Below are 21526 nucleotides of genomic sequence, written 5' to 3' on the forward strand. Positions count from 1 at the left end.
TTCACTTAAGACGAGGGCTCCTACCCGTGCCTCATGCACACCCAGAGGACCCGCCAGACAAGCAGCCCCGCAGCCTCTCTCTGGGATCAAGCTGTCAATGCAAACTTGCATTCTTTCCCTTTTTCTGAGCTAAGTAAGCTCTACCCCCAGAGCTCCCGATGCCTTCCTGAGTGAAAGCTCTGAAAGAGCTCCCTTCTAAATTGCATCACTCGCCCAGCGCTCTTCAAACTGACAGAACAAAAGAGCCAAATTCCAAAAGTCTGGTCTGAGTGACTTGTTAGTTGCGTTGGTTGATTACCTCTTAATGGGCTCTGAGAATGGGCTGTGGTCGTTTTGACGCTGCTTAAGGAAACCTTGCAGAGTTCTTTTCTACTTAGTTCCTAATTAAGGTCGATTTGCTTAATCAGCAAAACACACACTAAGCGGGGAGAGAGAGAGAGAGAGACGCCAGAAGGAAGTTCTTAGTACCATCCCCCTCCCCTTCCAATCAGTGGCAATAAAATTACTTGGACCAGGAGTTACAAAAATAAATTCTCATTGGAAAGGACTAAACAGGACTGCTGTGATGTGTGATGTCTGTGTGTGTGTGTGTGTGTGTGTGTGTGTGTGTGTGTGTGTATATATCTTTTTCCCTTCCAGAACTGATGCAACACCAAATAATAGTGTTTCCTTGCCGGCTATTTAGCGCTGTGAGTTCCCAGAGCCTTATTGTCTGCTCCTTCCCCCTGCTTCCCACCCCCCACCCCCAGCCATTAATGAATACATTCAGCCAGCCGGGGTCACTTTATTATTCTGACACATTGAACTGGGGATGTGATTTCCAAGGTCTGAGGCTGACACTGGCAGGGTGAAACTTTCACCTCGAGGTTCCGCAACTGTATACTTGACACACTTGGAAGCATAAATATTGATCTCCTTTCCGAGGATGTGTGGCCATGTGAAATGTTAATGCTTTTAAACGGCTTTGGACATACAAAGCAGCTATTATTACCACTATTATTATAAGGTATAAAATCTCAGAGAGTATCTCATCTTTACCCTTTATCCTCATGATTAGTGCGTCTGTGTTGAGTGCCCGCTGTATTCACATCACTGCTCATGTGACTGGATACGATGATGATGACATTCACAGACAAAGACACTAATTTTGAGATGCCCCAATAAGGAAGGTAAGGATTATTCTCAACAGTAATGTGTATACGTATTCCATGGACTTCCAATGACGAATGTTTATTCCCTCACGGGGCCTCATTTATTATTGGGTTGGGGATTTTCCATTTGTCTTCCCAGGATGATTCATTCTTTTGTATGGAAGGAAGGAAAAGGCCATTTAAAATCATAATTGGCTATGAAAGTTTGGGGCCCTAAAAAGGTTGGGGTTAATATCTAACCTTTGGTTTGGCAAAAGCACTTCTGGGAAAGTTTAGGTACTAAAAGTGGGATCCCCCCAAGCCTCGGTGTAGGAGATAGTCATAGTGAAACTGCTCTGCATAAGAAAAGGTGAAATTTGTGGTTTGGGTGGTACTGGTGAAGCTTGACGGAAATAAGAGTGCAGCAAGATGGCAGGAGGCAAGGGCTCAGCATGGAATAAGGGCCAATGAGAAAGGCCAAGTGACATAGTTAACACTGTGGCTGTCTAATAGCTAATTTTAAATTGCTTGCTGGCTGGTGTTTTGCTGATAAAGCCCTCCTCCCCATTGTTTTCTCACTTTTGTAAAACTTTAGTAAAAATCGATTACCCACATAACCTATTGTTGATGGCATTAAGAATAAAGAGGTTGAAATCATATCCCCTGAAACCAGCTGAGGCCCCATGTAGATCTGAGATGTGAGAAGTATTTGCAGTGAGTGGCTTGGGATTGCGTATGAGACGATTCCACCGTTCTCAAGGATTCTAGATACTTGAAGAGAGGGCTGGGCTGCCACCTGAGTTATACATTTGTTTTTTTATTAAGTTATTCATTCAACTAATGTTTATTGAGTATCCACTGTATGCCAGGGACTCCGATGCAGATTGATTGGGAATGCAAAAGAGAGTAGTACTGTTAAGACCCGTGCTTAGTACAGTTTATGGTCATAAGTAATGGGACGCACGTGTATCTACTTTGCAGCAATTTGGAAATTTATAAGGATCCTTTGTCATCTCCCCACATACTAATGTTTCTATTTTCTTGCCCACTTCTTCCTTCCTTCCTTCCTTTATTTTAGGCAAATTCATTTCTTTATTGGATCCTAGTTTTTCATTTTACTCAAGTGGTTATCACATGTAACCTCCCCCCTAGTCACACCTCGCCAAGTCCTCTTTACAGCCTTGGATATCCTCAGCCTGAAGAAACCTCACATTTTTCTGATTTAATTGGACTGGAGTTCAGTCGAAGCATCACAGTTTGTAACAACTGCCAAGATGATTCTAGTGTGTAGCCAGGGTCGAGAACCAATGTCTAGAAGTGTGCACATAAAACCTTATTGGTACAGTTTCCTATGATTGCATTTTGCAGCAGCATTTCTCAGTTCCTTTATATTTTCTTCTATCCCCTATCAGAGGAAAAGGGACCCTTCTCCTTTTAAAGATAACCTTCTGCCTCAGGAGTTTGCGTCTCCTTCTCTTTCTCCATCCATAGGAAGCATCTGTATTCACCATCATCCTCTTTCCCTGTATTTTCACTCTCTCTACTGACTCCATCCTGCCTCTGCGTGCTTGCTTAGGTACACCATAGCCTGAAAATCCTTCTTAAGCTAATTTTTCCATCACCCAATTCCTCAGAGGAGTCCTTAACGCAAGCGATTTTACCATCTACTCATTCCTTAATCCTTCACAATTGACTTCCATCCCCACAGAAGTAAAACTGATCTTTCAAAGCCCATGAGGTAATACATGCTGGCTGCTTAATACATATTGGTTGAGTGAATAAATGAATGAATATATGACTTTCTAACCATCAAATCAGTGATCTTGCATCAGTTTCCCTCCTCCTTGATAACATGGCTTAGCAGGCCCATGACTCTGTCCCTGTCTTCTTTAGCATAGAATGCTGTTGTTTTTTTTTCTTTTTCTGTTCTCATGTTTCTTCTATGACCCATTGGTTGGCCACTTTGCAGCGTTACACAGGCTTATGAGTTGTGGTGGTAGATAAACTTGGCGTTCAAATCAAGTCCCTGCCACTTCATAGCTGTATGACTTGGGACACATTGCCCACCTCACTAAGCCTCATGTCTTCATCCATAGAGAGGAGATGGTAATAACATTGTTTTAAGGTTGATGTGATACTTCAGTGACATTGCAAAGTCACGAAGCGTTCAGTTAATGTTAGTGGGTGTTCTCATTCCAGTGGTTATAAGTCCCTCTGGGCAGTCACCATGCCATTTTTTCCACCGCTCTATTCTGTCCTGAAAACCTACAGTGTTTGGCTCAGGGTCTTTGAAAAAAATTAGTTGTGAATGAATGAGCCAGTGCATTGCTTCCCTTCTCTTAATGGATGATCCTTCTCAAAGCTTTGCCTTAGGCTCTCTTTACTCTTTCCCTTGCTGACCTCATTTATTCCCTGATGACCTTTGACCTCATTCATTACTTCACTTCTCGTCTTCATGTAGATGACTGCCACATCTCACCTGAAATCCGACTCTGCTTGTTGTGCTCTCCATAGCCAGATGTGTTGTCTTTAAGACACTTTGCAAGCAAACATCCGTAAAGGCATGTCTTTGGTATCTTAAAATCCCTTACTCAGAAAAGAACTTGTCTTTCTTCTCTCTCCCTAACTCTTATTGTTCATTTATATATATTCATTATTATGTATGTTCATTATATGTATTTGGAATAACCTCCTATATAAAATATATTTATTTAGGCTATATATTTGTTTAATTTATATATACATATACACCTACAAAATATATGTATTTATCTATGTAACGACCTCCAAAGAGTTCTACCTGCCTATTTGTTTATTGGCTTAAAGATAATCCCACCTGCAAAATGTTATTCTTCCTAACGTCTCGCTCAGGGTATTGGCTCTCTACCCCACTGACAACCAAAAATAACAAGAACATTAATTTTTAAAAGTTCACACTCCTTATCCTGCCAGTGTTATTTTGGTCCTTATTTTGATCAAAAACTTCCTTCTATGTAAACAGTATTTATTTATTAGGCAAGCAACATGTAGATAAAATTTTATTGTGGAAAAAAAAGAGCTTAAGTGATACGGAAGTGTAAAAGCAAAGGAAAATTCCTACCTCACTCCTGCTGCTTGCTTCATTCTGACTACTCTTTATGGAGGCTGTTCCTATCTTCAGTTTGGGATAACTCATTTCTAGACCTTTTATCTACATTAACGAACATATGCACGTCTGATTTTTACTTAATGTAAATGGGCCGTACTGTATTTGTCAATGTGACACTGGATTTTTTTTTCCCCCTCATTAATGCGTCTTGCTCATTTAGCCCTGCCTCTTCCTGAAGAACTGGGGCACAGTATTGCCTCCTACCGGAGAACCATGACATATTTAGGCAGACTTTCATTGCTGAATGCTTAAAAGCTACCTTGCTATTTATTCCCCATTCTTCTGTGTCATCTTTTCACTAAGCGAGAAAGCACATTTCAACTTTTCTGTCTTGGCCTCTTTGCACATGCCTAACAGTGAAACTTCTACTTATGCCCCCAAACCCAGCTCAGATGTTAATTATACATGGAGTCCTCTTTGCAGATTCCAGCTTCAAGTGATATCTTTGAGAGATTCCTTGGTCCTTCGAGGACAGAGACTGAGGTTTTTGTCATCCCTCAAAGCTGAACATAGGGTCCTAAACATAGACTCTGAATCCATGTATTGTATAAATGAATACATGATTTTTAAACTTTTGTGACCTAACATGTATGCAGAGATAGGGTATAAGCACCTTCAAGGTAGAAACTGATTGCAGTATGCCTTGAATAATGCAGATGTGTGATGATGTGTGTGCCGGTGCTGTGGCCACTATACTGTGGATGTAGACAAAGATGGAGTCCTTCCCTTATCATATTGCACCAAAAGTACCCATTAGCCAGTATAGGAAGCTATTACAAAGAAATAAAATGAACCTACCAGGGTCTTCCAGAGGATTTTGAATTGAGCTGGATGGTCCTAAAAGAAGGGAAATTAAAAATAATTATTTGAGTGGATATCCATTTTTTTGCCTTTCCAGGCTCCCTTTACTCCCTTTTTCAGGAAAGAGAAACCCACTTTCCAACGGAGGACCTATTCCATGTAGCTTGAGTGGAATGGTCTTGTCCATCAGTGTTCCATGTACAGAGACATAGTAACCCATGTCCTCTGTTTCCCAGCCATAGAGGTTTGTGGTGGGATGGCTCTAAGAACCAGGCAGTACCAATCAGGTTGCTCCCTGAGACTTGAGATTAGCCTGCTGGAAGTGAGGGTTCTCTCCTCCTTTGTGGGGTAGAAAGATAATGTAGGCTTGTGACTGACAGAAGCCATCTTTCCTGCCTTGTGTAAAAAGCCTGAGAATAAAGCCAAAACAGGGAGCCAAACAGCCAAGAAAAAGTAAAGGCAAGGTACCGAATTCATCATTTGGGTCCCTGGATTCACTTACATCTGAAGCTCATCTACTCCTGGACATCCTAGATACGTGAGTCTACAAATTCCCTTTACCTATGCTAGTTGGCTTTCTGTGTTCTATAATGGAAAGAGGCCCACGACATTATATAGGAGGCTTTATTCATTTTGAATATTTCTTCTGACTGTTGTTTCCTTCCCATCTCTCTTTAGAGGATGTATGCTGATGAAATTCTCTAAATTCAATTGTTTAATCTCTGCTTTCTAACTCCCAAAACGTTCACAGAGTAGAAATGTTAAATTATGTGGAGGTATGCCAAAAATGACCTACGAAAATGGATTAAAATTGGAGGCTGGATCTTATGCTAAAATAACTGGTAAGAAATAAACTGAGGTGTGGTTTCTGCTAACCTGATCTTTCAATCAGGTCTGTTCAATTTATATGTGTGAGAAGAGGGGACAAAAATTTATGTGTATTGAGTTTCTACTCAATTTCTTTCATGAAATTTACCCCTTTCATGTAGATAGTGTGATCCTGACTTGGAAGATTTTTTTAAAATCCAGATGATTTTCAGAGTTTCATTCTTCTCCAAGGTCACTAGTTAGTTAGGCATGGTCGATTTAAGGTTAGGATCCAGTTGGGTCTGACCTCTGAGCCCTCCCTCTCCACCATCGGGAATGCCGTACAATTAGGAAGAATGTTGACCCTTTGATCTCAAAGCATATTTCCAACAAGTCAACTGCTTTGACATTCATGGCTTGGCATTATTGTTTTCGGGAAAATTATGTTCTGGGGAGGAGTATATTGCTGTATAGGGAGTTTGAGATTTGAATTTGGAGACATGAATTCTAGTCCTGTGATTTTTTTCCAGTAAAGAGCTCTGGGATTATGCAACTCAATCTTTTTAGATCTTAGTTTCCTCCTCTGTCAAATAAAAGATATGAGGGCTGATCATCTCTCAAGTCTATCCTAGTCCACTTGTACTGGTAAGCGCTTCCCAGAACCCTATACTTCCAATAGGAGAGATGGTAACACCTTGCGTTATGATTATATGCTATATGCAGTGATGTCTTGTTTAGTTCAGTATTTCCCAGCAATGAGCCCAGCGTATGGCAAATAATAGAGGATCAATAAATATCTGTTGAATAAATAAATGAGGGAAGGAAGTCTATTTGTGTACAGAATACTACTTTTTATATATTTTTTTCAACTGACCAAAGGAGTGATCTTTGAAATTGCAGAAAATACCTCTAATTTTGCTGGTGAGAAGTAAAAATAAGCTAATGGTAGATTTGAGTACTACAACGTTCGATCCATCACTGTGGATTTTAAAGAGGACTTTCCTTTAATTCAAAGCTCAAGATAAGCAAAGAGTTAACTGAAATTTTTCAAATGGAGATATACTTTAAAGTATAGAATGGTCATTTTAGGTGGCCATTGTAATTCAGCTTTTAAGGCTTGGTAACTGAGCCATCTTGGTGAACCTTCTGTGTGAGTGAAGTTTTCCTTAATCGGCTTTTCCTATATTATTTCATCCTGGGAAAGAAAAGCAGTAGCTGAGCCAGAAACAAGCAGGATAACAAAAAAAGGAGTCTGTGGCCAAAGCAACAGAACTACTTTTCTTTTCTTTTCTCTCTCTCTCTCTCTCTTTTTTTTTTCCTTTCACTTGTGTTTATAAAGGAGAAGTAAGAAACATAATTTTTTGTCTTTGTTTAGACATTGGACAATACAAATCACAAGAACATTTATTTTTGGCATCCTATTTTTTAGGTGTTCTTTGGGATTTGGACCCTAATTAAAAAATATGTGTTTCCTAGCCCTTCTTACTGTGAAAATCCTTGGCAATGTAAACAGATGCACTGGTTGGCTTTTAATTCTGACACCAGACTGTCTGAAATAATAGCTCTAAGAAAGTGTGAATTCTTTCATTCCTCAATCTTTAATTATAAGTACTTAATTTGTTTCTCTTTCTACTGCTGACTATCATACCAATCTGGTTTATTTTTTATCTGGCTAAACATGGTACACCTTAGAAGCCCCTCATTTTGAAAAGTTTATTCTGCATGGGAAGACAAAAACAAGCTAAAAGTTTGAGTTATTTTCATATTCCAGGTCACATCACTGTGACAACTAAGATGTTAAGTGGTGTTCTAAAATTTTGAGTAATATAGGCCTTTAAGATGACAGAATTAGGAACTTGATAAGCAGTTTGAAAACACTGAATGTTTCTCATAAAAATTGACTCATCATTTGAAAAATGAGCCAAGTTAATAGCTTACTAACTCATCTTGACCTTTCACAGTCAAAGATATTCTTCATTTTTGTGTTCACCATTTTTTACATCTTATAACCAATTTGCTGTCACATCATTTTTAGCCATGGGACTGACTGTGGTGATACTGACTTCTGTAATTAGATGAGGTACCATATATGGCACATTAGCCAAAAAAGTCATCAGTTGCTGGAAGTGGGAGCATTTTTGAAGAATTGCTAGGTCTGAGCTTTCTGAATATTGTCATATTTCCACTTTGAAAAGTTCACTGTGTTGAGATGTGTTTTTATTTTTCTAAGGGCAAAAATAAGATCAAAGAAAGACAGATCCTTGCTGGAACTCATGATAAACATAATGAAGAAAGTCTTATGTTGTTCCTCCAGTTGGTTTCTTTCCAAGTTTATCTCTATATATGCATTTACATTTTGAGATACTTTCATCATTTATTTTGGAGCCTAATACTAAAGATGTTAAATCTCCTTTGTAAATATGATGGAAAGAATGATTATGGTTAAAATGTAATGTGCTTTAATTTAGGTTAGGAATTGTCAAGCCATTATTATTATTATGTCACTTTCATTCTCGTAACAATCCTGTAAGTTATTATTATTACTATCCTCATTTTAGAGGTGAGGAAACTGAGATTTTATCCAAGTTCACAGAGCCAGGAAGCTGTGGAAGCAGAGATTTGAACCCAGGAAGGGTTCCTGCTGCTGCTAGACTTTACTACTATTAATTTACCTAATGTTTTACACACATGGCCCCATTTAATTCTTCCCCAAAACCATTAATATAAGGACTATTATACACCCATTTTATGGATGGAGAAAGTGAAACTCTGATAACGGAATTTGCTCAGAGTCACTCAGTTTGCCCATCTCACTAAGTAGGCGAGATCAGCTTGGAAGTGAGGTGTGCCTGATTGCAATAAGCCTGTGCTCAAAACCTTTATTCTAAATTGCATAATAACGTTTATCTAGGGCTTCAGAGTTTACTATCTAAATCTAGTAGAAAGCACCAAAAAATTCTTTGGTGTGCAATGATTGAGGTAAACTATTTTAGGTGCCAGAAAGACTTTAAGATAAAGGTAAGGGCCAGTGAAGTAATTGCTGTTTTTGATTTTTTTATTTTATTTATTTATTTTTTAACAGTGATGAGAAGGAGTCTTGGGGGATACGTATTTCCGGTGGTAAAAGCAGAGGCTGGGGATTTGGGCTCCTGGGTTATCTTCCTAATTCCCTTTCACATGACACATCATCTAATTCATTTGCCTCCAATTTATCTCCCCTAAAATCAAGTTGGTCATGATAACATCTCTTCAGGAACTGTGGGAAAAAATGATGGTGACGTTCTCTTGACCTTTTTGCGAAAAATGCAACCACTCTTTTGTCCATTTTTTACTTTTTTCCCATGAGTCAAAAATTTGTTTATGTGGAATTAGAGTTTTGAGAATATGAAGTCTCAGTGGCCATTGGGTTCATGACCATGCTTTAGGGCAATAGCTTGCACAGCCATGATAGCTTCTAAGTTGTTTCCTGTTTTTCTTGGTCTTACTGCAATCCTTGCCAAAGCTTCCCTTCTCCTCTGCTGCATTAGTAATGCAAAATGAAATTCATTGTGCCCATTATATCTGTTAAATGGTTTCCATTTTAACTTGAGAAAAATGTATTGACGTTCATGTGTTTGGCATGGAAAGTGTGTATATCTATCGAAGATAGCAACTTGTCTGTTGGAATTACAGTGCATTATGTATAATGCTGCTTTTAGCTGTGCATGTACATTTCCTGGAATCTTATTGTGTCAGAGCTTGGAAAGTTTACACAAGCATTGGTAATCTAATTTTTGTCTGGTGGGTGGCTGTGGAAATATGGAGTATTTAAAAAAGCAAATGTCTTGGCCATCTGTGCCAGGCAGGGGTGTCTAGTCAGGTGGGGTAAAAGCACTCATCAAAAAAAGGTTTTAAAAATATTGCCCCAGGTCTAACCTAAATATTAATTTCCCAAGAGCAGAAAGATGTAACAGTTACTGTAACATGGTTTTGAGCATATTTCTGGTTATTCTTTTTAGGCGTTCTAATTGTAAGGTGGAGGAATCCGTTTTATCTTTCTCCTGCCTCTTAACAATAATCCTTCTCTAGACTGTATTGTTTCCTATGTCTTTTGTCTTCTGCAGACATGAGCCTTTGGCTCATGAACATCTTGTTAAGGTCTGTTGAGGATTAGGGGCTGTGATACAATTTTCTTGCGGAGTCTTTTGATTGGAGATTTTTCAGTTGGTTTGTCTTGGAGGTCTTTGAAATGTCTTCTCTCAAGCCATGATTTTCATTTTTCTTTGTTCTCCTCAAAATTGGGGTTGTATTTTGCTCCACTGTTCCTGGGGTCTAGGTAAATGAATTGTATTATTTAATAGGCGAGTGTGAAATCCTGTGTGTAGTCGCTGGACTGCTCTCTGCCTCTCAGAGTTGCTAAAATCCTGCTCACTGCACTGCTGCTGTACTGTGATGTAGTTTTTGTTTTTTAGCTTTACGTGTATTTCAGTCAGCCATCTAAAGCCGGGTTTCTTAACTTCGGCACTATTGTCATTTGGGGTGGGTAGCTCTCTGTCGTGGAGGGTGTCTTGTGCACAGTGGATTGTGTAGCAGCATAGCTGGCCTCTACTCACCAGGTGATAGTAACACCTTCCCCCAATGCCTGCAGGTATTTCTGATGTCCCCTGGGGGGCGTGAAATCACCCCATTTGAGAATCACTGATCTGAAGCAAGGTTGAAAGACAAGGCTGGCGTGATGTAAAGGAATTTCCATAAAAAGCACTGAACTCAGGCAACGCAGTGACAATGCTGAGAGAGCTTTGTGTCTTGGAGGATATGTGGAGAAACTGTATCACACATCCCTGGAGAAAATACTGTAATAATTGTCTATAGTTTCTTAGACTGAGTAACAGAGGAGGTAAGGGTCACCTTTTAAACTGCTTTGCTTCTGATCTGCTAATTATCTCCTCACCCTGTGATGCCTTTTATCTCCTCTCTAAGCAACTTGACTCACACAAGGAAGATTCTAATTCTTTGCAGATTTTCACCTTAACTACTTTTCTACCCTAACCTCCCTGCTCTTCTGTTTCCCCCACTGGTTTTCTTTGGCTCCAGTGGGAACATGGTGCCCATTTATTTCTTTAATCCACTTCACCACCTAATAGTACATTCTCTTCTGAGGATGAATTTTAACAAGATGCTTTTTACTCCATAATACACTCCAGTAAAGAACTAATGTTTACCGCAATGAGTATCCTCTATTCCAACTGAAAAGCGGAGATGCCGCCGACCACTGCCGTTGTTCACTTTTTTCTCCCGTTTAACTTTTTCTCAATGCCGCTTTGAGTGAGTTACATCTGTTATATTTAATGGCAATCTTATGGGCTTGTCCAAAGGGCATCTATTTGCTACTGAAATAGCACTGAAGATAACATGCGAACGAATGAAGTCATCAGATGTATCTGATGATAATATCGAGGTTATTTTTTTATTTTTTTAAATGCTGTGAAAGCTGTGGAGGGATGCTAACAAATCTATTTGATCAATATATGGGATGTGAAAAAGAAGAGGAGACAAGATTGACTGATGAATAAAATGAAACTGACACAAACAGGCTGACAGCCAGCTGTAAGTCTCTTTAGGGCAAATGCAATTAACTTAGAATAATAGACTCAAATTTGATGGTTAGAAATGCATTTTTATTAACAATCACAGGCTGAATCATTATGCTCTTATGAATAAAATGGTACTTACATTTCGTGCATGTGTGTGCGTGCATATATAAATATATATACATATGTCTCTCTACGTATATATCCATGCCTCTCACATTCCTGTGTGCTCTGCTTACAATTTGGGTGGAAAAGTTGATTTTTAGAATAATGTACTTTAAAAAGGAAATTCATTCATAAATTGTCTCCGGGACTATAAATTCTGAATATTCTCCCAAATTACATATATAAAAATCATGCTACTTATCTGGTGCTATTAGACATAAAGCCAGTGAGCCCTGGTCCCAGAACTGCTGGTCCTTTGGGGATTTGGAATTGCAATCAGGGATTTACAGATTTCATTTTGAAGAGGAGAAGTCATTACTAGAAACCTAAGCTCATTTCCTCTCCTTTAATAGCTATTTTAAATCATTCATTTAGAAAATACATTAACTATTTAGGGTACTTGCAATGCGTTTCTCTTGGCATTGTCTGCATTTTTTAAAGAGTTTTTTTTTTTTTCTAAAATTATTTCAAAAAAAGATGAGAATTAGAAGAAAAAGACCAAATGACTTTTGGGTGATATAAAATTACTTTTGCATAATATTTCCCTCTCTCATTGCCTAAGAGGAAACAACTTTAACAAAATATTAGAATATTATAAGCAAACTTTTTAATGCCATAGAGATGAAAAAAAGGTGTGTGATCCTTGGAAACTTACAAACTGGATTTTAAATATGGTTAAGGAATGGCATATGGTTGATGGCCTCTTTAAATGAACTTGTTAATTTAAATTAAAAACAGCTTTAATTCTGTACTACTTGCTTAATATTGATTCCCACCTTAACTAGGAAGTGGATAAAAACTGACATGAGATTACAGGAAAAAATAAGGGACCTTAATTTCTACAAAGAATTCAGAATGTGGAGTCTTGCATAACCCTGCAAACTCCTTTAGATACATATTTTTTCAAATGCAAAATAAAGCTCCCTGAGTTATGTAATTGCTATTCTTCAAAAGGACATCATGAAGGTTGACAATTTAAAATGTACTCTTCCTGTCACCATCCAATTTTGTAAAATGTCTACTGATGGTGTAAAAAACAATCTCTGCAGAAGAGGGCTGCCACTGCCAGTTTAGGACACTGGCTTTGTTATTAGCGTAGGCATATTAGATCATCCTCTTGCTCTTCCTGCCTGCTTTGTTCTTTTGATATGGCAGGGAACTGAAATTGACAACAGCCTACATTTATATAACAATAACTCGCATTGTTAAATATATATGTGTAGATAGACAGATAGAGAGTTCTTTTATTCCCCAAAGATATCAAAGTTCACTACACACCATGAAGAAAACCACAGAAATATGCAGATGCTTCTGGGGTGAACCATGGCAACTATTTAAAAGCATAAAGTATTGACAGCCTCAAGATTCTGGAATAGTTCATAGTCTTTTTTAATTTCGGCTATTTTTACCCCTTTAGAAAATTTCTGTTTTCTTCAGGAGAAGAGAAGGATAAAGGTCACATTTTGTTACTTGTGTGATAAACCAGAAATAGTTTAGGAAAGTGAGCTGGGAACTCAGCTGTCCAAGCCTGCAGGCTTGAGAAACAATGTTGTGGTAAACACAAGGCCGAGGAGACTGCTTTGTATCTCAGTCACTGTGTGATCCACTGCGTTCGTTAAGACCACATACAGTGCACTCCAAGTGGGGAGTCTGAAGATTGGATGGGCACCCCTATAAATAGGGTTACCATGTTAAATTAAAAAATACCAAATAAAAATACAGGATGGCCAGTGAAATTTGCATTTCTGGTAGATGATGCAAAAATTTTAGGAGAAGGAGGTCCCACGCAATATGTGGGACATACTTAATACTAAAACCTTATGCATCATTTAGCTGAAATTTAAATTTAACTAGGCATCCTGCATTTAATCTGGCTATCTTCACCATAAAAGCAAGGCTTCGTGTACTGTTTAGAAAGCAGATTATAATTGGGGAAAGAAGGCTTTAGAGAAAAACCGGTAGAACTTTAACTTTTTCTTATCCTTACAACAGCCTTACCATCTTAAAGACGGTAAATCTCTTTCCTCCTCACAGAATAGTAATGCACAATGTTATGTTGAGACATGACTCTCCGCTCAAAAATTTATAATTATAGGTCCTGGACAGAATATTCTTGAACAATGTAAGGCTTAGGTCCTATCATAATAATTGGTGTCTGTCTGTCTCCCTAACTGCCATAAAGGATAGATAATTTTTTTTAAAATGTGTTTTCCTGGGTACCAAACATGGAGTCAAGCAAATCGTAGGAGTTTAATCCACACTGCTTGAACGAATTTATTCCCTCACCATTGAATTGATTTTCTCTCTCCTTCTAATTTTTTGTCATTTCCCTCCTTTTTCAGACATAATGATAATATTTCCTCTATAGTTGAATTTCCATTTTGAGATATCCTTTAGCCTGCATAGGGTGAAATGTCATACCATCTTAGCAGTAGGGTATAGGCAATATTTCTTACAAGGATGGAACTAGATTAGATCTGGAAGGTTGAGGGTGACTTTCATGGTGATGGGAGACTTAGTGAAGTAATTTTTTAAGGCCACCAGGAAAGTTGTATTATAGAAACAGTTAAGTTCAGATATTCAACTATACTCTTGGGCACTTCATACGTATTCTTTATTACGTAAAGTATATTATCTGTTGTATGAATGAATGAAGAATTTTCTTAGAGGACTTTTTTTTTTTGATGTGGACCATTTTTAAAGTCTTTATTGAATTTGTTACAATATCACTTCTGTTTTATGTGTTTTGTTTTTTTGGCCACAAGGCATCTTAGCTCCTCGACCAGGGATGGAACCCACACCCCCTGCATTGGAAAGCGAAGGCTTAACCACTGGACCTCCAGGGAAGTTCCTCTTAGGGGACTTCAAGTATATAGAATTTTTATCTTAGGCACTGTACCAAGTTCTGAACCACAGACTCAAGCAGCAACTCCATTGTATCAGAATTTTGATATATGACATTATGTCTCTTTTAAAACTCAGAATTTTGTGACTCTTTAATAGCAAAAGGTAAATCTTTTTATCCCCATCATCATTATCATTGGTTTTGTTCCTATTATATACACGCCATGGGCTCTTGCCAAGGAAGTATAAAGTGAAAGAAGTGTAGGGTGAGGGAAGCAAGAAGTAGAATGAGTTAGAGCCTTAAGAAAGATTCAAGGTCACAAGCATGCAAAATGGAATTATGCTCATCAAGAAAACAGAAACTGGAAGTTCAGCAAGAACAAAAATGACATCATCGACATCGACATCAACATTTTTTTTTCTTAAATGTAAGTTTCCATCTATTTTCTGTGATAAAGAGATGCTTACTCGTCTTTTAGATTAGGTTAGACATTACATTAACAAATAAAGTAGAATTTTCAGTTAACTTCTTCAAAATAAAAGTCCAAACAAGCCAGTTTAATCCATCTTTATACTATTTGAAGGGTAGGGAGGAGAGTGCTAGAGGACATAGGCTAACATTTACTAACATCTACTGCATGCAGGCACTGTCCCAGGCAGTGGGAATGCTAAACCATAATCTCTGACCTCAGGACTCTAACTCATGATCTAGTGGCAGAGATACCCAAGGAAGTGAATGATTGCAGTGCACCGTAATTAAGTGCTATAAAGACAGAGTATATTGTACAGACATGGTTCCGTGTAGAATCTTATCAACCTTCTAAAGCAATTGCAGGAATGTCTTCACTGGGGAGATAATGCTTGAGATGGGTTCTGAAGAATTACCAACTGGCCAAAAAAAGTGAGAAGACATTTTATGTAGAGGGCACAACAGTTGCCAAAGTGTTGAGTCTGAAGCAGCATTAGAAGCAGACTGGTTTCACTGGAGTATAGAAGTAATTCCAGGAAATGAGACTTAAGAAATAGGCATAACTCAGAACTTGGAGGCCCCATAAAGTTTAATATGGTCAAATTTAGAAAGAGAGTGCTGGCCGCAGATTGGAAGAGACAAGGTTAGGTTAGAAGAGCAGTGTTTGAGCTCTCACAGTCAGTAGTTCAGGTGAGAGGTAATGAGGGCTTAAATAAGATGTCAGTTTCTAACTGGAGATGCACAAGATGTAACAAGCCAAAGAACTAAACAGCTGCACATTCTGAGGAGTGGAGATTACCCTGCTCAGCATCAAACAGGATTACATTGAGTAGGCTGCCATATGTGATAAGTTTGCTGATGGTGGCCTATATGACTCAGAGGAAACGATACCAAGAGAAGGAAAGTGAGTCTCCTTTGTTGATGGTAAAATCAGTCACCTTTAAAGGAAATGGGATAGGTAGCTTTACATGCATTATTCTAAGTGACAACTTCACAGCCATCTTTTTTTCCCCCCTCTGGAGTTTTATCCCATTTCGCTGAAGAAGAACCTGAAGCTCAGAGATGTTAGATGTAATATTGTAAATTCACAGAGCTAGGAAATGATGGTGTGGAGCTCCCTGCTCAAGTCCATCCAATCACAAAGTCCCTGCTCTCTCCTTTCAATTGCACAGCCTCGGGTTCACTTCAGAGTGATGCGCGTGTTTGGACCACGTTGAACAAGCATTTAATTCTGCATCAGAGACACTTTAAGTAATCTCTGCAGGAGTTTGAAGTGGTTTCAAGAGGTTTGTGTCTCTACTATTTCCTAACCAGTTGGAGAGGCCAGAAATGGATTCATTCATTCTTTCACTCTATTTATTGAGTGCCTTCTTTCTTATTTTAAGTCATAATTCGGAGCTACCTCAGGCTTTAGTGTCTAAGGGAAGGAACTGCTCATACTGTGCACATATGAGCATTGGTTTGGATACAGTTGAGGAGATGCCACCATTGTTGTGACCCCCAAGTTCCAGGAGAAAAGGGAACAGAAAATAATTACATTTCACATTTTCCCTTCGTATCTTTCTTTTTGGATGAATCATCCTTTTCCCCTCCCTCTTTCATGACTGCCCCTTTAGGTCTTAGTGAAATTTCCCCTAAAATATAGTATTGTAGGTGCCCCTGCTGTGAAAATGTAAAGAAATGTAGTGTTTTTGGCGATGGGAGAGTTGCCAAGTCCAGAGTACCAGCACGGTGAGAGTCATCCTCTGTTGATTTCCCCCTTCGCGTTTTTTGGATGGTGATGAGACACTCGTGTGGCATGAAGCCTGTTTGCTCCTTGCTGTATTTATTTTGTTAAGATTAGAGTTGCTAAGATACGGTAGTCATTTCAAATTGTAACTGCTGATGCCAGTGGTCATAAGATAAAGAACTAAAATTCCTTTATTTGCTAAGCCTAATAAAAAACATTCTTGAGGGGGTGAAGGAGTTTTCTGGCAAAAAAGTGAGCAGTATGCCAAGTGGCCTAAGTTTTAGCACATAAAATTAGATCTTCTAGTCCAGCTGATGTTGAGCTATTTCCATCAGAAATCAAGAGAGAACTTCTGCCTTCGAGTTGTTTATTAAATTATTGTTTTTAAACGAAGGAATGGTCAGGTTGTGCACATTTTGTGTCCCCTCTTCTATTTAGTGGTTTGAGCCAAGGGATTTCTTTTTCAGGCTGTTGGTAGTTATTCTTCTCTGTTCAATAAATACCTTGAGGGATTTGAAGTTTCAACATTTTCTCGCAACTTCTTGAGTTGGGCCCCTTAATTCTTCTCATTTCGTGTAGCTAACGCCCTAAATCTCTCTTATTGTATTTATTAATTCTGCTCTCGTAGTACATAATTTATAAGTCGCTTGTAGCTTTATTGTTGTCAATGACATTATTTAGGTAAGTGAGAAGATACCACACCCTGTGTTTCAGATTTAATCATTATTGACAAGAAAGCATTCTGTGTTTTTCTTCATAATGAATAATTTTTTTAAAAACTCAGAATGTTTTCCAACCGAATTCAGTCAATTCTGGGACATTCCTCTGAGCTTCTAGGTAAATATTTTCAACTAATACTTAAAAGAAAAACCATTAAACTATTTGGGTGGAAAAATAGTCTCAGAGCAGCCAATTTGGCTAGGTTTATTCTATGAATGTGTGTAATTTCAAATTACTGTATGTTTTTATTTCACAAAAATTTCCAGCTTCCCCAGAACACTTCAAATGCTAATATCCAGAGTTTCCACTGGCAATCCTTTGTTTGTCCTGGAAGCATCTTGCAATTTGGGACCAAGAAAATACTGTGTTCCCTTTGGATTTATAGACATAAACATATGTATTTCCTCTTCAGCACACAGTTCTTTTCAGGGGAAGCCAGGTTTAATGGGCAGGTTGTCAAATAATAAGGATTCACCAAAACTACATAGCACGTTTGGCTGAAGAAGTGATCTTTGATAAAATTTAATCTATTTAGAGAAAGATAAACTATAAAATAGTGACTCATCCCGATGTGATTTGATTAAAAGTAATATTTTGTGAAATCACCATTTAAATGCCTTTCCAGAGAGACCTAGAAACTCTGTTGTGTACTGTGGAATTGTATTCATTAGGCCGAACTTCTAATACCCAGTGGAGCCTTATTCCACAACAAGCCTGTGGTTAATTGTAATTCCATTAGAGAAATTGCAGAAAGGTGGTTTCTGCCCACATCTTTGGAGACGGACTGACTCTTCAGGTTCTGTGGTTATTGCTGTCTCTGGATTTTGAGATGCCAGCCCTTTGTAGTTTCAGTTCTAACATCTGAGTTCTTAGAACTTAATGTCCAGAAGGTAAAGTCATTTACCACAGTCTTCAGCCTTCATATTCTAAGTTGGTGGCTCATCTTTGCCATAATAAGGGCACCACCTGAAATTTTATTTTATCTATGTATACTGAGGTCTCAGATTATAGATATACCGTGTCTCTACTTTCATATAATAGTGGGTGTATTTAGATTGATTTATCGGTCTAAAATTTTCACTCCCCTAAAAAAGTATTTTACCTGCAGAACGTTGCTCTGGCTCACGATGGGTGGTGGAGTGTACCTCGAGAGTTTAGTACTGTGACTTGACTGGGCAAAGATAAGGAATGAGATGTGAGCAGCGTGCTTGCAAATGCGGGCTCCTGCCTTTTGCATTGAGAATAACATGCCTAAAAGTTGCTGGTCCACGAGTGATGAGAGGCATGTGGGGCAAAACGGGACCCAGCGTACAGCTTTGAGCTAAGCCCTACTGTACCCAGCCTACATTAGCCAAACTGTAGCTGACTCATAGATACACAAGCAAGAAATAAATGCTCATTGACATTTGACCCTGATATGTGGGGTAGTTTGTTACATAGTATTATTATGGCAGTGTCTGACTGAGACACTATGTCCGATTATAGTTCCTTAACCTGTGTCTTCAAAACAACATTCTGCATAGGTGACCAGGTGAAGGAAGACATCTACTCTTTTCTTAAGTCTTTTGGTTCTGTGCTACCTTTAAAGCTGTTTGACTTTAGCTCCATACAGATTTGAAACATTTCAATAAATTTATGAGTTATGTGTAAGTGATCAATGCCCAAACCTCTTTCTTGGTGAAATAGAACAAAATAGAAGATTTTTACAGGCTCAAAATAATTTTTGAAATGGAGGTACACACAGTCTGGGTGTAATTCTTACCCAGTGTATCACGTAGGTTTAAAGTATATGCTGTAATTGTCCACTGGATTATGGTGGCACGTACCAGTGGTCCATAAGCCTTTCACAGGTGCTGCTACTTCATTTGCATGAACGTGTGACCTTTTTTTTTAATGGGTAGTAGAGGAGGGGACAAGTCTTAACTGAGGGTGTAAGCTATTATAGTAATAGCTGGCAAATGGGTTATTGAACTAAGTAGTTCGCTTAAGGTAGATTAGAGAGTAATAGGTTAGAAGTATAATTCAAGTGTTTCAATCTCAAAACTTAAGCAAAGACAGGCAAAGAACATAAATCAATAAAGTGGGCCAGGTGATAGGAATGGGACGTGCCTGGTAAACTGGAGAACATGTACCCCATTTATAGGAGGTGGGTATTTGGCTCTAACTAGTTTTGTCATGCAGGCACTGCGTTGTCTTTGAACACCTACTATGTGTCCAAAACTATTCTAGATTCTACAGATACAATAGTAAACAAAACAAACAGAAATCTTCATGGGATTAATATTCTGGTTCATGAAACAGACCATAAAAAATTAAATAAGTAAAATGAAAAATATTTTGGATGGGTATAAGTGCTAAGGAGAAAAAAAAAAAAACAGCAGAAAAGTGAGGTAACATAAAACATCCAACAACACTATGCCATAACCCATTTTAGAGAAATTTGAAATTCTCGCATCAAATAAACCTAAAAGGAAACATTCTGTTCCATGAGATGAAAATATTTAAATATATTAAAATGCACAATCACATCTAAAAACAAAACAAAATCCAGAAGCTTTTCTGTTTTGCTCATTGGTAAAATGGAGCTAGTTCAGTAGAATTAAAGAAGAGGGTTAACAAATACAGAGGTAAGATTCATTATGAATCTGTATAGTTTGATTCAAATAGCAGGAATTTAGTAGGCATGTTTATATTTTTAATATTCTTTTCAGAACATTAAAATTTTTTGGTAATTATACGTAACAAAACCTAGTTCCAATTACACACAAAAAATTGTATGCTAAATAGTAATGATAAAACATTAGTGTCAATTGCATGATTTTAACAGCTGTAATGCCTGTTTTTGAATTCTCTTGGATTTAATGGATAAATTAAAGTCATATTTTAAGACTACTTAAAAGAATCCTTTTTAAAAAAGCTCAACCCCAAACATTCAAAAATTGCTTATTTTTATTCAGTCTGTGCAATTATTCTCAATTATTATTTTGTTTTATACAAGTTTTACATTATTATAAACAGATGTGAGTATGATCTGAAATAATATAATCCATCTTAGATACAAAGGATATAGAAGAAAAATAACTCTTTTGGGGCTTTCCTTCTGCTAAACATTGGAGAAAATTAATTTTCACGTAGAAGTCTTTGGAACAATAAATACAAGTCTATTTTCCCCAATGGTGAAGTGGCAAAGGTAGTTGCACTTAAAAACCAAAATGTGGAATGCAATTTTCTTCTATGAAATCAGTAATTACAAAGAAGTTCATTACTTAAGTTTATCACAGTGATAGAAAAAGATAGTCTGTTTTTTGAGATTACAAAGTGAAAATTAGAAGTCCTATCATCACTCAATCACTCTACCCCAATGGAGATGTTCAGTCACTTCCCGCCCCATAGTAGTTAAGTTGTGGGTAGTTTCTTGTGTTTTTCTTTACATGATTTCTGCATATATAGCAGTTCCCTTTTTTTTTTTTTTTTTTTTTGGTACGCGGGCCCCTCACTGCTGTGGCGTCTCCCATTGCGGAGAACAGGCTCCGGACGCGCAGGCCCAGCGGCCATGGCCCACAGACCCAGCCGCTCCGCGACACGCGGGATCCCCCCCAACCCCGGACCGGGGCATGAACCCGCGCTCCCTGCATCGGCAGGCGGACTCTCAACCACTGGGCCACCAGGGAAGCCCTAGCACTTCCCATTTTTATTTTATTTTATTATTTATTTATTTACTTATAAATTAATTTATTTTTGGCTGTGTTGGGTCTTTGTTGCTATGCGCGGGCTTTTCTCTAGTTGCGGTGAGCGGGGGCTACTCTTCGTTTCAGTACACGGACTTCTTGTTGCGGTGGCTTCTCTTGTTGCGGAGCACGGGCTCTAGGTGCGTGGGCTTCAGTAGTTGTGGCTCAGCTCGCGGGCTCTAGAGTGCAGGCTTAGTAGTTGTGGCACATGGGCTTAGTTGCTCCGCGGCATGTGGGATCTTCCTGGAACAGGGCTCGAACCTGTGTGCCTTGTATAGGCAGGCGGATTCTCAACCACTGCGCCACCAGGGAAGCCCTCATTTTTATTTTAAAAATGAGAGCTTATTATATGCAGTGGTCTTTATTTTACCCTTTTTCTACTTTAACATTTTCTTTAATGATTTTATAATATTCC

General features: G+C 38.3%; 1 protein-coding gene across 1 annotated transcript in view; it reads right to left on the bottom strand.

Moving 5' to 3' along the window:
• The window catches only part of MDFIC2 (MyoD family inhibitor domain containing 2), a 103005-nt gene that overhangs the window by 40677 nt on the left and 40802 nt on the right, over positions 1–21526 (bottom strand). Inside the window, exon 3 of the mRNA XM_019947483.2 lies at positions 5077–5115. Within this exon, the coding sequence (XP_019803042.1) occupies positions 5077–5115 (39 nt within the window). The remainder of the gene's footprint in view (positions 1–5076; positions 5116–21526) is intronic.

Source organism: Tursiops truncatus, chromosome 10 (genome assembly GCF_011762595.2).
Source record: "Tursiops truncatus isolate mTurTru1 chromosome 10, mTurTru1.mat.Y, whole genome shotgun sequence".
Taxonomy (NCBI): Eukaryota; Metazoa; Chordata; class Mammalia; order Artiodactyla; family Delphinidae; genus Tursiops; species Tursiops truncatus.